The sequence below is a fragment of the Taudactylus pleione genome, unplaced genomic scaffold (genome assembly GCF_031769625.1).
Source record: "Taudactylus pleione unplaced genomic scaffold, aTauple2 ptg000033l, whole genome shotgun sequence".
In the NCBI taxonomy this organism is placed as follows: domain Eukaryota; kingdom Metazoa; phylum Chordata; class Amphibia; order Anura; family Myobatrachidae; genus Taudactylus; species Taudactylus pleione.
Genome location: NW_028284435.1, coordinates 2,180,381 through 2,196,273, shown reverse-complemented (window position 1 = coordinate 2,196,273; position 15,893 = coordinate 2,180,381). Strand labels below are relative to the sequence as shown.

At 42.6% G+C, this 15,893-nt stretch overlaps 1 protein-coding gene across 3 annotated transcripts in view; it reads left to right on the top strand.

Moving 5' to 3' along the window:
• Positions 1-15,893, top strand: part of ANTXR2 (ANTXR cell adhesion molecule 2) — a 236,625-nt gene that overhangs the window by 64,982 nt on the left and 155,750 nt on the right. For all 3 annotated transcript variants that reach the window (XM_088452105.1, XM_088452106.1, XM_088452104.1), the window contains one exon: positions 6,986-7,067. In XM_088452105.1, coding sequence (XP_088308231.1) covers positions 6,986-7,067 — 82 coding nt within the window. The remainder of the gene's footprint in view (positions 1-6,985; positions 7,068-15,893) is intronic.

The window sequence follows — 15,893 nt, the reverse complement described above, 5'->3', positions numbered from 1 at the left end:
GTGAGAGTCTTTAGAAGTGGAGATGTTGCCTATAGCAACCAATCAGATTCTACTTAACATTTAACTTGCACCTTCTAGAAGGTAATAGCTATAATCTGATTGGTTGCTATAGGCAACAACTCCACTTCTAAAAACTCTCACTTTAGTAAATTTACCCCCTTGCTATCTGTTTGTATACCCAAATTCACTTGTTTAGTTGTACTTTGAATGAAAAAAAAAATGTTTTTATGTAGTGACAAGCAACGTTTTCAAAGCTCCAACCCCCCAACATATATAGAACTGGATGTACAGCCATGGCCAATAGTTTTGAGAATGACACAAGTATTGGTTTTCACAAAGTTTGCTGCTTCAGTGTCTTTAGCTTATTTGTCAGATGTTACTACGATATACAGAAGTAAAATTACAAGCATTTCATAAGTGTCAAAAGCTTTTATTGACAATTACACGAAGTTTATGCAAAGAGTCAATATTTGCAGTGTTGACCCTTCTTTTTCAAGACCTCTGCAATTCGCCTTGGCATGCTGTCAATCTACTTCTGGGACACATACTGACTGATGGCCGCCCATTCTTGCCTAATCAATGCTTGGAGTTTGTCAGAATTTGTGGATTTTTGTTTGTCCACCCGCCTCTTGAGGATTGACCACAAGTTCTCAATGGGATTAAGGTCTGGGGAGTTTCCTGGCCATGGACCCAAAATGTCAATGTTTTGTTCCCCGAGCCACTTAGTTAGCATTTTTGCTTTATGGGAAGGTGCTCAGTCATGGTGGGAAAGGCATTGTTTGTCACCAAACTGTTCTTGGATGGTTGGGAGAAGTTGCTCTTGGAGGATGTTTTGGTACCATTCTTTATTCATGGCTGTGTTCTTAGGCAAAATTGTGAGTGAGTCCACTCCCTTGGCTGAGAAGCAACCTCACACATGAATGGTCTCAGGATGCTTTACTGTTGGCATGACACAGGACTGATGGTAGTGTTCACCTTTCCTTCTCCGGACAAGTGTTTTTCCAGGTGCCCCAAACAATCTGAAAGGGGATTCATCAGAGAAAATAACTTTACCCCAGTCCTCAGCAGTCCAATCCCTATACCTTTAGCAGAATATCCATCTGTCCATGATGTTTTTCCTAGAGAGAAGTGGCTTCTTTGCTGCCCTTCTTGACACCAGGCCATCCTCCAAAAGTCTTCGCCTCACTGTGCATGAAGATGCACTCACACCTGCCTGCTGCCATTCCTGAGCAAGCTCTGCACTGGTGGTGCCCCGATCCCGCAGCTGAATTAACTTTAAGAGATGGTCCTGGCACTTGCTGGAAGTTCTTGGGCGTCTTGAAGCCTTCTTCACAACTATTGAATCTCTCTCCTTGAAGTTCTTGATGATCCGATAAATGGTTGATTTAGGTGCAATCTTACTAGCAGAAATATCCATACCTGTGAAGCCCTTTTTGTGCAAAGCAATGATGACTGCACGTGTTTTCTTGCTGGTAACCATGGTTACGTACAGTCGGCCACCAAAAACTACTAAGGATCAGTTCCAGAGTTCTCCCATTCCTGCATGACCTGAAAAATGAGAAGAATGGGCCCACTGGAGTAACTTAGACCGGAGTTCGGGTGCTACAAATGTTCTCCCTGGCGGGATTTTGACCTTAGTGACTGCAACAAAGCACACAGGATTTAAAATTGGTTTGTCTTCCTTTACTTCATCCTCCTGGGCCACATTGAATGCTCAAGACAGGGCGTCAGCTTTTACTTCTTGCTACCTGGACGATAGGTAACAACCAGGTTAAAACGGTCGAAAAACAGGGACCACCTAGACTGGCGATAATTCAGGCAATGAGCGGTTTTGAGAAAAGTGAGGTTTCTGTGATCTGTGTAGACTGTCACCGGAAATTTTACCCCTCCAGCAAATGTCTTCACTCTTGCAATGCTAACTTGATGGCAAGTAATTCCTTATCCCCAACTGCATAATTTTTCTCTGGAGCAGAAAACTTACGGGAAAAGAACCCACAGGAGTACCACTTGCCCCACTCATCCTTCTGTGACAGTACTGCCCCAACTCCCACCGTGGAGGCGTCCACCTCCAAGAAGAAAGGCAGATCGCAGTCAGGTTGTCTTAGAATAGGGGCTAACATGAAGCACTGTTTTAAAAGAACAAAGGCCTCTTCAGCTGTGGAAGACCATCTCCGAGTATCTTGTCCTTTTTTTGGTGAGTGCAGTAATGGGAGCTGCTATGATAGAGTAATTCTTGATGAACTGGCAATAGAAATTATAGAATCCCAGGAAGCATTTTCAACCCGACAGGGCAAGACCAGTTAGTAATGGCAGCTAGCTTTGCAGGATCCATCTGAAAGCAGGAACCAGAAATAATGTATCCCAAAAACGTTAGCTCCTTTTGCTCGAAGGAACATTTTTCAAGTTTGCAAAACAGCTGGTTGGCCCGAAGTTGTGTCAGCACTTCACGTACATGCAGGCGATGACTTGTCACATCCTCTGAAAATATTAGGATGTCATCTAGATACACCACAACTTATTTATAGAGCAAATCCCTGAAGATGTGATTCATATATTTTTGGAAGACAGCTGGAGCATTGCTTAACCCAAAAGGCATGACCAGGTACTCGAAGTGACCATCAAGAGTATTGACGGCTGTCTTCCACTCATCTCCAGCCCGAATCCTGATCAAGTTGTAGGCCCCGCGAAGATCTAGCTTGGTAAAAATCTTTTCTCCTTTAATTCGATCGAAGAGTTCGGATATCAGAGGTAATGGAAACCGGTCTTTGATGGTAATAGCATTCAGACCCCGGTAATCAATACATGGTCTCAGACCTCCGCCCTACTTTTTGACGAAGAATAGACCGGCACCTGCGGATGATTTGAACTCTCTCATGAAACCACGTTCCAGATTCTCCTGGATATACTCAGTCACTGATTGGGACTCAGGAAGTGAGAGAGGAAAAGTTCTTCCCTGAGGTGGCTCTTCCCCAGGTAATAGATCAATAGCGCAATCCCAGTCTCTATTAGCAGGAAGTGTCTCAGCGGCTTTCTTACTAAACACATCTTGGAAGGGCTGGTATGGAGCTGGAAGCTGAACTTATGGAGAGATGACTGAACTCCGAATGGCTCGCTGAGGAGGTTTGACAGATGACAAACAGGAGCCATGGCATTGAGGACCCCATGCCAGGATTTGAGGTTCCTCCCAATCTAGCACAGGAGAATGTTTGCGAAGCCAAGGAAGACCCAGGATGACAGGACTCTCAGCTGATGGAAGTATGTAGAATGCTATTGATTCTCGATGGAGGGCCCCTACTTGCATGATAACTTCTGTCGTCCGAGAGTGGCTGGTCGCTGTAGGAAGTTTATTCCCATCCACTCCGATGATGCTGAGAGGTGTTTGGAGTGGCATAATAGGAATTCTCAGCTCTTGAACTTTCTTGGCCGTAATGAAGTTGCCATCGGCACCTGAATCCAGGAAAGCCTTACTGACTTCAGAGGACTTTCCCAGGACCAGGGTCATATCAATGGAGAATTGAGGAACTACACTGTTATTTGGGGTGTGTTGAAATGTACCCAATCTGACCAGCCCTTGATCAGTTAGGCCTTTTCGTTTCCCGGACGTTTAGGACAGCCACAGAGAAGGTGACCTGGTTCACCACAATACAAACAAAGTTTGTTTTTAAACCTCCTTTCTCTCTCTGCGACAGGAAGGCGAGATTTCCCAACCTGCATGGGTTCTTCTGGAGGTTCCACTGGTGTCATGACTCATGGAGCGAACTTAAAGGTAAACCGACGAGACTGTTCCTTTTCTCTGGTTCTCTCCCTGTGACGAAGATCTACCCGGATACACAGGGAGATCAAGTCATCCAAAGATGTTAGCAGTTCCCTGGATGCGAGTACATCTTTGATCTGATCAGACAAACCTTGCATGAAGGTGGCTACTAAAGCTTCGTTGTTCCATCCCAATACTGAGGCAAGGGTACGGAACTGCACAGCATATTGTCCTGCAGATTGATTGCCTTATATCAGCTGTAGGATAGCCGATCCCGCAGAGGTTACTCGACCGGGCTCATCGAAAACCCTCCGGAAAACCTTCAGGAACTCGGTGCTATTGTTAACCAGAGGATCGTGTCTTTCCCATAAAGGAGAGGCCCAAGCCAAGGCCTGACCGGACAGCAGCGAGATCACGTAATCCACTTTCGTCCTTTCTGACTGGAAATTTTCTGCTTGAACCTCAAATTGGATTGAGCACTGGTTCAGGAACCCTTGACAGTCCTTTGGGTCCCCACTGTACTTCGTGGGGTTCATAATGCGTAATGGTGCAGAAGCACTTGCGGCCTGTACAGTCACCGTAGGAGGTGGGGCTGATAGTGACGGTGCCAGCTGAGTGGTACTGACTTGTTGCATTAAAGTCTGGAGACACTGCCTAATCTGGGCTTGATCTTGTTCTTGCTTCTCGACTCTAGCAAGTAGGTTCTCGAGTAAGTCTCGGGGCGATATGTTACCAGCAGCGTCCATGTTTTTTGGGCCAAAGTATTCTGTCACAAACTCACGTGCGGATAGTGGATGCTACCCGTATTCAGGGAATTGGCTAGACCTATGCCTGAGGCGCGGAATCTAATGTGCCAGCGGTTTTCACCAGGGACCCTTGCAAGAAGGTATGGACTTGGCTGCATCCGACACACAGGTCGCAGCCCTCAGGTTAGGTTTCCCTATACAGGTGCTGGCACTTGGTCGGCATACAGGAGACTTGAGCGTAGTCAACTTAGCCGGGTCAGAACCACACGGACGAAGTGGTACCAGGGAGCAGATGTAAACGGGTCACAGGTAATAGCCGAGGTCAGAACCACAAGGCCGAAGCGTAACCAGGGAGCAGATGTAAACGGGTCACAGGGAATAGCCGAGGTCAGAACCAGATGTCAACGTAGAACCAGGGTCAGGCAGAATCAGAGTCACAAAACACGCCAAGGGTCAGAACCAATAATCAGTATATGCACAGGAACGCTGGAGTATGGTAATGGAGCCTATACTCTGACACTGGAGTGCTCCCAGGAACTTCCTTTTATAGGTCAGAGTTCAACTAACTCCAATCAGCGCTTCCCTACTTTGGCGGCTGTCCCTTTTAAATGCTTTAACAGAGCGGCGTGCGCTCTTCTAAGGAAGCCGCGGCCGGCTGCACACAGCCGCCGGGGGAGAAGAGGAGCAGCTGACAACGGGTGCCGGGGATCTCCCGCCCGCTGTCACACACCAGCCCGGGCTCCGGTGTCGCTGGACCAGGTAGGAGCAACCTGGATTCGGCGGCGTTGTGACAAATGTGACTCGACTGTAGAACATAGGTGCTCTGTTCTGTTGAGTGAAGGCCATATCTCCTAACTTATTGGAACAGGTTAACAAATTGTTAATTCAGTTAATGCTAAGCTAAATTTTTAAAAACCGTTTTGTAAAATATTCACCTTGTTTCACATTTGCACTTGATAGGCTCTTTGCACACAATACGTTTTTGTCCGGGCAGAAAAAAACCTGACTTTCTTTTCCTGTGGATCAGTCCCTTTAACAAACGGTTTTGTGCCGTGTGTGATGACTCTCTTTTCAATCTTTAACACTGAAACCATGGACGACAGCCGTACTAGTCACAGGTTATCACGGCTGTGAAACGACGACCGTTCTGTGTTCGTGCACTGTGGAAGCCCTAAAATATTTGTAACATCCACTGAAGTTAAATAACAGTAAAAATACGGACTTTTTTTGCCGGACGGACAAAACTATTTTGTGTGAAATAGCCCATATTGTATTAGTTTTGCCAACAAAATTTGGTCTTCAGGGCTTTCCGCTCTATCTCAATCACACAACATAGTTATTTTTACCATTGTTGTCACAGCTCTATTCATTCCACAAATTGCAAATTTACAAATTCTATTTAACATGGCTTTCTGTGGAAAAGAACTCTTCCACTACAAAACTTGATGAGTTTTCTCTACACTAGACATAAAATAACTTAATAGGTACTGCTTTGTAAACCAGAAAAGAGTCCATCCATCATCTTGCTATGCTGATCTAGGAAAAGCAGGTTGATCACATATACTTATGGCGCCTTACACACGGTCAGATCTGTAGACGAACGATTTGAACGATTTTACCAACGATTTCATGAACTACGAGCTACAAACGATTTTTAACAGTATTAAAATTAATGAAATCGTCTGAATCTGACTGCAAACACATCAAATGTTAGATATTGTTATCTGACAATCAGGAACGCGCATCGTTCATTGTTGAAGCCTCACATTCCAGATTTTCCTTCAGATATGAACGATTGAATGATTTTTAAAATCATTATTGTTCAGATCTGAAGAAAAATCTGACCGTGTGTATGCACCATTAGTCAGTTTGTCCATCTCCCTGTGCAAAGACTTTTGCAGAGTGGGATGCCAAAATCATCCAAATTATACAAACCCCCCTTCCCTTCTAATGATATGCCGGTTCTTCTATATAAAGCAACATATTTCATATTAAAACTGTCCACCTTTTACATTCCATTTTCAAATTCTCAAATCACGCCACAACCAGAAAATAAGTATTGTAGATAGGTACATGCACATATCACGTGTATGCGTTTTTAGGTTTATGCAAACCGTTTTCGCTATGATGTGAAGGCATTATCAGATTACCATGGTGTTTTTAGTTATCTCAGTACTGATTTGAATTAATCTTAGCACTGTCACTTGTTTCACACTTAAATGCTAATCAAGTGTTAAAACTACACGAGTCTTCTACAGGAAAATGTCTGTACACTGTATCACTTATGTGGTTTCTTGAAGGACACATTTACAAATATGCAGTTTTTAATTTCTAATGATCATCTTATGATCTTATGTGTTTTTTAAAGCAGTATTGATACTTTTTTTGTATATATATATATATATTAAATGGCTTGAGGTAACTAGTATCATTAAATTAGACATCAATCTATTATATTCAATATTTTACCATTATTTTTTTACAGAGACAAAATTAAGAAAGGACTTCAAGATCTGCATGGTGTAACTCCGATTGGTGAAACTTACATGCACGAAGGCTTTGAGCTAGTAAGTAGTTAGGTTTAATACTTATGTTTTTAATTTATATGTATCCTAGTCATAAATAAAGCTCTGATTACCATTATTATAAGTATTTACTAATTTTTGAAAGTGTCCAAATAAAATAACTATGGTTTTTAATGTGAATGCAACTGAATCCCACATATACTGTATGTTTTTTTTGTGTGTATGTGTCTTTAAAAAGCAAAATAACTACATTTTAAGCAGGCATTTTCCCTAGCTTTCCTCCTGGAAATGATTACCTCCCTTTTAAAATCACTGTGGAGGGCGTAAAGTAAAGCTGCAGTGTCACACAGGTTCACAGCTCTTAGTGGGGAAGATTACTAAGCTCTCTCTAGAAAGTGATAAATTGGAAAGTGATAAATTATCAGCCACTCACTGTCACTTCACAGGCTGTGTTTGAAAAATGACAGGAGCTGATTGGTTGGTAGTTTATCACTCTCAAATGTATCACTTTCCAAAGCTTAGTACATCTGCCCCAGTATGTCAATTGATGGCAAATGACAGAGCTTAGAGTGGTGGTTGGAAGGTTCTCTGCTCACTACATCATGTGACAAGGCACTGTGCTTCTCAGTGGTATGCCAAGACAATGTGCAGAATGATAAATCATTAATAGCAGCCTGTAGAAACAAACCAAGGAAAATAGTAAATACCAAGCTACAGGGTTGCCATCAGAAATTGTGGGGCCCAGGACTGACAAAATAGGCAGCTCCCCCATGTTTCGGCAACCCCAGCTCCACAGTATCTCGCCAACTCCAGCCAGCCCCCTTCTGTCTCTCCAGCCAGCGCCCCTTTTCTCTCTTCAGCCAGAACCCCTTGTCTCTCCAGGAAGCATCCCTTCTGTCTCCCCAGCCAGCACCCCTTCTGTCTTCCCAGCTAGCACCACGTCTCTCTCTCCAGCAAGCACCCCTTTTGTCTCTGAAGCCAGCACCCGTTCTGTCACCTCCAGACAGCACACCTTTTGACTCCCCACCCAGTGCCCCTTCTGTCGCCCCACCCAGTGCCCCTTCTGCCTCTCCAGCCAGCATCCCTTATGTCTCCACACCCAGCACCACTTTTGTCTCCTCACCCAGTGCCCCGTATGCCTCTCCAGCCAGCAACCTTTCTGTCTCCCCAGCCAGCACCCCTTCTGTCTCTCCAGCCTGCACCGCTTCTGTCTCCACATACAGTGCTCCTTTTGTCTTCAAACTTCGTTTTGGCGCTTTTTGCTTATAAGCTTTTTCTGTGTCGTCTCTGTGTATCATCCAGTGACGTCCCAACGACCCTGGTATCTTCTTTCTACATCTTTAACGTCTTGGTGGAACTGTTCACCCTGTTCTTCACTGTAGTCTCCGAGATTATTCGGGAAACGCTCAATATGGGAATTAAAAAAATTTACCTTTAAACTCATATTGCAGCCAAGGTTTCTGTAACTATTAAGCAATTCCCTGACAATTTATTTGTAGTTTGGATCCTTGACATTGCCTAAACATTTTGAAATCACTTGTTTGAACAAAGTCAACGCCGAAAGCTCCACAATATTCATTACACGACTGAAATGTTCATCTTTTATTAACTTTCAAATGACAGGGCCTGTAAAAATGCCTTCCTTCAGTTTAGCATCAGATAGGTTAGGGAATTTGGTGCAAATATATTTGGCAGTTTCTCCTTCTTTATGCAGTGCTTTTATAAATTGTTTCATCTGTCCTAATTTGTAGAGGTGGAAGTAAAACTTTATTTGGATCTACTAAACTGGATTTGATAACATTATTTTTTCCAATTTCTAAACTTTTTAGGCAGGGGTTAAAATGAGCCGGCACAGGGCAAAACTGTGTTGCACCTGTGGTATTTGGGTCCACCTTCGCCAACTCACCTTGTAGTTGTAGTTTTTGTGTGTGTGCAATGTTAGACAGTATGGGGTTTGGGCCCTTTGTAAAGTTCAGCTCCAGGACCATGTGGACCTTTATCTGGCACTGGGCGGGGGGAAGTTTTATGGTGAAAACTGAATTGCAACGTTCTATACAACTGACTGAATTCATTTAAGACAATGTTTTATTATAAATGTAGGCAGAATACATTTATTACTTTGAAGAATATTAAAAAAATGACATTCATAAATACACGTTTTGCAGAAAAACGTGATGTGATATGCAAAATCGGGAGTAATTTTCGTGTTCAGAAGCCAAAAATCTATAAGTATCACATAAATTCGTTAAAAAAGCTTATTCATAGCAGACCTGTGTAATGGGTGTACGCAAGTATGGGCAATGCAGATCGTAATTATTTCAATTGCACCTACAGTACACTGAGTATGCGTTCTCTCATAGGTAAAGTTCAGTGAGAACGTGTTAAGGCAAATGTATATTTTTTTGCAGTTAGTATAGGACAGGTGCTAAATGATAAAGATGACTAGTAGTAAACCTGTTACGCACGCAGAGGCACTGACATCTCAAGTGCTCAACTTTTTTCCATGCTTGATTATTTTCATCAATGTATGTCTGATTTATTTCTAACTCTGCATCAGGTCCAAAGGGTCTACAAGCCAGTCCAATAAACAGGTTCGAAAATGTTATGATAAGTGTCATCCTCAGTTAGGAGATTGTGACAGGTTTAATTCTAATTAAGTTATCTTTTTTAGTATCCATTCAGACATCATCACCAGGGTATGCATTCGGGAAGCTGGCTGACATTATACCGACAGCCGGCTTCCCGACTGTCATATCCCGGCGAGGGTGAAATGACCGGCGTATTGATGTAGACGCCAGTAATTTTTCCGATGCCGGGAGACCGGCGCCCGGCATCCCGATCGAAGTGATGCGGTACGCCGCTGCGGACAGCCGTGGAGGGGTGAGGGTTAGGTTTAGGGCTCCCGGGGGGACTTAGTGTTAGGCACCCCCAGGGAGGTTAGGGTTAGGCTAGGGGGAGGGTGGGTTAGGGTTAGGCATCCCCGGGGGGGACTTAGGGTTAGGCACCTCCCCGGGGGACTTAGGTTTAGGCGGCGGGGAAGGGGGGGTTAGATTTAGACACTTAGAGGGGGGATTAGGGTTAGGCACTGGGGGGAAGGTTAGGGTTAGGCACCCTTAAGGAAGGTTAGGGTTAAGGGGGTTAGGTTAGTTCATACATACCTGGGGACGATCAGTATTTTCAGCCGTATCGGCCTGCCACTGTCGGGATTTGAAACGCCGGACACAAGTATTCATATGTATTCCATCACCAGAGTATCCATTGGTGGGTTCCAGTGCCATGGAGGTCTATATAGCATAGAGGAAATATTGTCAAATCATTTTCTTTAATATCAATTTAGACATATAATAGATAATTGCATATTTACTCTATAAAATTTATGTGCTACATAAAATATACTATGTTTACTATAGAGTGGGTTTTGGGTAATGAATGTCCCATTGTACACATGAAAAAGTTTCCTTTTGATATATATGTATAAAAATATAGAGTAAACTGTATCAAGCCTGCTAAAGCATGGAGAAGTGGACAAGTTGTCCATAGCAACCAATCAGCTTCTAACTAGCATTATCATGTATCATGTACATTCTATGAAAGGAAAAGTAGAAGCTGATTGGTTGCTATGGCAGCTTCTCTGCTTGCAAATAGCTTGATATATATCCACCGTAGTCACTAAACATGTCTACAATTATTTTTAGGAGGCATGAAAATATATATGAGTTGATAAAGAAGAATAGCTATTTAGCTCAAGAATTATCAAAATTCACCACAATTTCATCAGAAAATATTATTTGCATACAGTTTAGCTGAAAGTGAATTAGTTCTCAAAATGATAGTGGCAATGATGCTTACATTGCATGTATGTGTACAAAAATACAATGGTTTTAGGGGGTATTGATGAAAGCTTGGAGAGAAATATAATTGTGAGCGATATGTGCCAAGAGAGATAGAGTGGAGAGAGATAAAGTACCAACCAATCTGCTCCAAACTGTTACTTTACAGGCTCTGTTTGAAAAATGACAGTTAAGAACCGATTGGTTGGTACTTTATCTTTCACAGTTGTATCTCTCTCCAAGCTTTAATGAATACCCCCCTTTGAGTAATAACATGGTGGTGTTTGCCCAATGTTAACGCTCATCATGTAAACTATTTCTCATTTTCTAAACATTCTAAAAACACATCAAATATACAGTATTTTGATTTGTTTATATTTGGTTTACAGAACATATTTGAAAGTGTTATTAATTAAACTGTTTTGTTCTAGATCAGCGCCGTCCAGCTTATTATTTATTTATTATTTGATTAAGCTTACTATTTAAAATGTTTGCAATTTTCCTTAGAATGTATTGTTTGTATGTATTCTTAATATATAGATATAGCTTTCCCTTGAAAATATTGGGTAACAACAGAAAGGATTGTGCATAATATTTTCAGAAGTTTGTGAATGATTATGTGTTATATAATAAATTGCAATACAATTTACGACAAATTGGTTAAGAATGTTCTGTGAATCAGCAAATGTTCTAGAGAAACATGTGGCTTATATTTCTTTTGTTGGATTCTAAATATAACTGAACAGCATCTGGTGACTGCATCATGCCTTATTAAAATAGAACAGATCACAGCTCAATGACTGTATTTCTGCCCTGAATGACAACCCATTATTAGTTAAGGTTGATTTTGCTTAGTTTTCCCCAAGTTTGGACATGGCCAGTCATAATATTTTTTTCTCATATAGCTCCTGTTGCTATAATGCACTCTTCAACTAATAATCTATTAACATTTCTTATTATATATATTAGTAACAGATAAACCACTATTCAAAGGATACTTCAGTGTTAGATATGTCATTCGATGATGCTTGGTCCACTTGTGTGTGGGGGGGTCCATCTCCAAGGAGTCCTTTTCTATGAACTGGGATGCCACTGATGAAATGGGCTCTTCTCAAAGGACATTGAGCATTGTGGTCCTGCTTCACTAATTAACCCAACATAATAACACAGTAGGTGTCCGTTCTTGGAGAATGATCAGCTCAGTAAACTTGCCCACTTATTGGTAGCAGCCAATGCCCTTCATCCTGGGGATTTCCAAGTCTGACAGATACTTTCCTGCCTTGATTCAGTGTTCTTTTGACTTTTAATTTGATCTGTGTTTGATCTTGGCTATTTCTTACAAACCTCCCATCTCTCAGTTCCTTGCTTTGACTACAGACTCTCCAACTCCTTTTCCTCAGCAGCTACTACTGATCATCTTGGTACTTCCACTGCAGATAGCTACAGATTATTATCTTGCTCACTGTTCCTACACCTACTGTATCCTGACAAAGGAATTCTAACTTCTACTTTCCAAGTGCATCTCAGAAAACACCACATCAGACCTCACATAATAATCTAGTTGCAATGTATTCTACAGGAGCAATTGCCAGTGCTCCCAGATTATCTGAATCTGTAAATACTATAGGTATTAAGGAGCCAGAAATTTGCCAATTGCTGAAAAGCCATATCCACCTGCCAAGTCCATTCCATTCATTTTTGACAAGGAGCAAAGCAAGTACGTACCATAATTTCCTGGTTCAGTTTACATTGTTTTTTTTTCTGTTATTCCACTGGTCCCTTAAAAATGGGGATTATTAAAATGTTACAGACTCGATTGAGCCACCCCATACTTACAAAACTGGGATTACATCTTAAACTTTATGCACAATTTTGAACAATCATTTACGGGGACATTAACTCACATTACATGTCCACTGCAGTGGTCTCCCTGAAACAACTACAGTAGGGTAATCATTCAGTGTCTGAATATACAACAGTTTTGTTGATTGGTGAATGACACTGAAAGGAACTACGCAGACCGGCATCACCTATTTCATTGCTATCTGAAAGATATGATATGAAAGATATTTTGGCACAAGTGGATCATCCAGAATACTTTAAATAATTTATTTAAAGGTGTAATACCATTAACATTCATCTATAAGAGAGAGAGAAGCGTACAGACCAGCATCACCAATCCACCAGTCATGTTGCCACATGTTATCTTATTTTGCCCAAAACTCAAACTGACTATACAGAATGAATAAGAACCTATAGGAAAGAAGAAGACAGTATGGACACACTCCTAATATCTTTTATATATAATGTCCTGTTCTAGAGTACTCTCTTTTCCTTTTATATTTGTCTCAGAATTGGTAGCACCCCCTCATTCCCTATTCATTGAATATAGGGATGATGGTCATATTCTTCAATATATTATAGCAAATGTGAGACAGAATTCTATCTCTCTCAATATAGATTATACAACTGATCTGCTCTTATGCAGCCTCTCCTCTGCTTCCCCTTGTCCTTTTATGAACAAGAACCTATGCAGATTGGAGGTGTTTGAGGCTATTATAATACAGAGGAAAGCTTGTTAAAATTATGAAAAAAACATATGGATGTATTGTGGAAGTGTAAATGACTTCCTTGTGGAATGTGTCCTCTGCAGAAGACCCAGAAAGAGTATCTCCTGATTTCTGCTGTGGGCATAGCATGATTGTATGCCTCATTACCCCTACAGATCACAGCTCTTGACAAAATCTTCAAAGTATCAGCTTTGGTTGATTCAGGGTCTGTTGGAAACTTCATGGATTAAGCTTTTGTTTAATAACATCACTTACCTTTTATGAAGACAGAGGGTTCTTTTCCTTTGGAAATGATCAATTGTACTCCCATTGCTTCTGGTCATGTCATCATGGAGACCCTGATCCTAGAACCTAAAGTTCAATGTAATCATTGAGAATTGCTCCATCTGGATCTGGTCCTTGCAACAGTTTATTGCTGAGGTTTTTTTTGCACAAGAGGTACATTTACTACATACTAGGCATAATGAATGTCCATACTCTTGAAGAAGGTACCAAGAATGGTGATTCAGGTAGATGGTTATTTAACTATAAAGTCCATTGTGTTCCACCCCAATGGACTTTATTGTGTAATTGGCTAAATCAGAAGTTCATTACATTATATTTGGATAGCTTTTCCAAAGAGGCACATTTGTTCCTTTTCTACTCATGTCTACCAATTGCTCCACAAACTGATTAATGATTTACTGACCTGGTTTCCAGAGGACATTGGCCCTCATTCAGAGCCGTACGCTCTGAGCAGAGCGCACGCTCTGAATGAGGGCCGGGCTCCATTTTCATGGAGCGTCCTCCTGGACGCTCGTATAGCTGTGGGTCACCACCCACAGGCTATACAAGCGTGCTTTGTGATGGCCGCGATGGTCGAGACCATCGCGACCATCGAATTTGCGAGCCGGAGCCTGCGGTTGAGGTTTTCAACCGCAAGCTCCGGAGTGATTTTGGCTCTATCAGAGCCAAAATCACTCCCACTGACATCACTAGTGATGTCAGTGGGCCGGCTTCTGACGGGAGACGTTCCCGTGGGAACGCCCCCGTCAGGGAGGCACGCCCCCGGCACGCCCACCAAAGGGGGCGTGCTGTCAATCAACATTGACAGCACGCCCCCTTTGATCGGACACAACGAGCGAAGGACTTTCCTTCGCTCGTCGCGTCTGGCACATGCGCACGACGGAGCTCCCTCCGTCGTGCGCATGCTCAGTGCATAACATCGACCCACTTGCGAGCGGACAGCCGCTCGCGAGTGGGTCTGAATCAGGCCCATTGTTTTGGAAAAAGCAGTTCAGTTAACTTCTAAGTATAGCACTTTTCATCTTTCTTCTGCATACCACCCTCAGTTCCAAAAGTTCAGTTCAGACTTTTGGAACAATGGCCCTCATTCAGAGCCGGACGCTATTTGCGGTCGTTCGTTTAAAAACAAGGGGTGGCTATTCAAATGATCCGTACGCACATTGCAGTCTGTTCACACCTCTAAGTCTGAACGAACGAGCAAAACATACGCTCGTTTATTTGTTAAAAACGCCCCCTGGCCGCACGCATCCTACGTCATGTCCGCTATTTATTAGATTAATCGAGTACATCGACCAGCGTATGAACTGCTCGCTATTCTTGTGGTTGGTGTTTGCTACCACAAATTTGCGTGCAGTTCTGGCTATAAAATAACCCAGTGACGTGGTCAATGACGCTGCTGTTTTAAATATACACACCCATAAAACGCCCGTTTTGACCTTTAAGCACGCCTGCGTTCGGATCTCCACTCCCCATTTTCAAGCACCTTCCCCTGTTACCACCCACATACGCCTCATTCTGTCACTCAAAATAGCAGGCACTCGCTATATAGCGTACAAAGGATTTTCGGCCGCACTGACTGGTTCGCGCATGCGTACTAAAAAGCGTACGCATGCGCAGATGTGCAAACATCGCTCGGAACGAGCGTACTGCCGCTAACGAGCGGCTCTGAATGAGGGCCAATATCTGCAAAGCTTCAACAACTATCAACAAGTGGTATAGTTTTTACCACCTGCTATATTTGGGTATAATAACTGTTCATAGTTCCAAGGATTTACTAATTATGTTATGCCTGTTGATTGCAGGTTTTGTGGAACAAATGTTCCTGGAAAACTGCCTCTGGGGTTCATACCCCATATTTGACCTTAACCTTCAATGCCCACTTATCTAGATAAACCAAGGCCATCTGGTAGCTGTTCCATTGCGGGGGGGTTATGTCTTGGCAATGGACTTTATTCCTGGACCTGTGGACTTGAAAGCAGTGAATCTGCCAAGGCAGCAATTGTGGATGGCAGCTGTGTATTTATTCTGTCAGCCCATAGATTTTGTAACATATGCCCTTCCTTAGAACATGCTCAGATCAGCATGCCACCCACTAACTGGTAGCAGCTAAGCCAGAGATTTACTTGCATCCCGGATAACACAGCACCAGACCTCATAAAAAATTAGACCACAGGTTCTCAAAC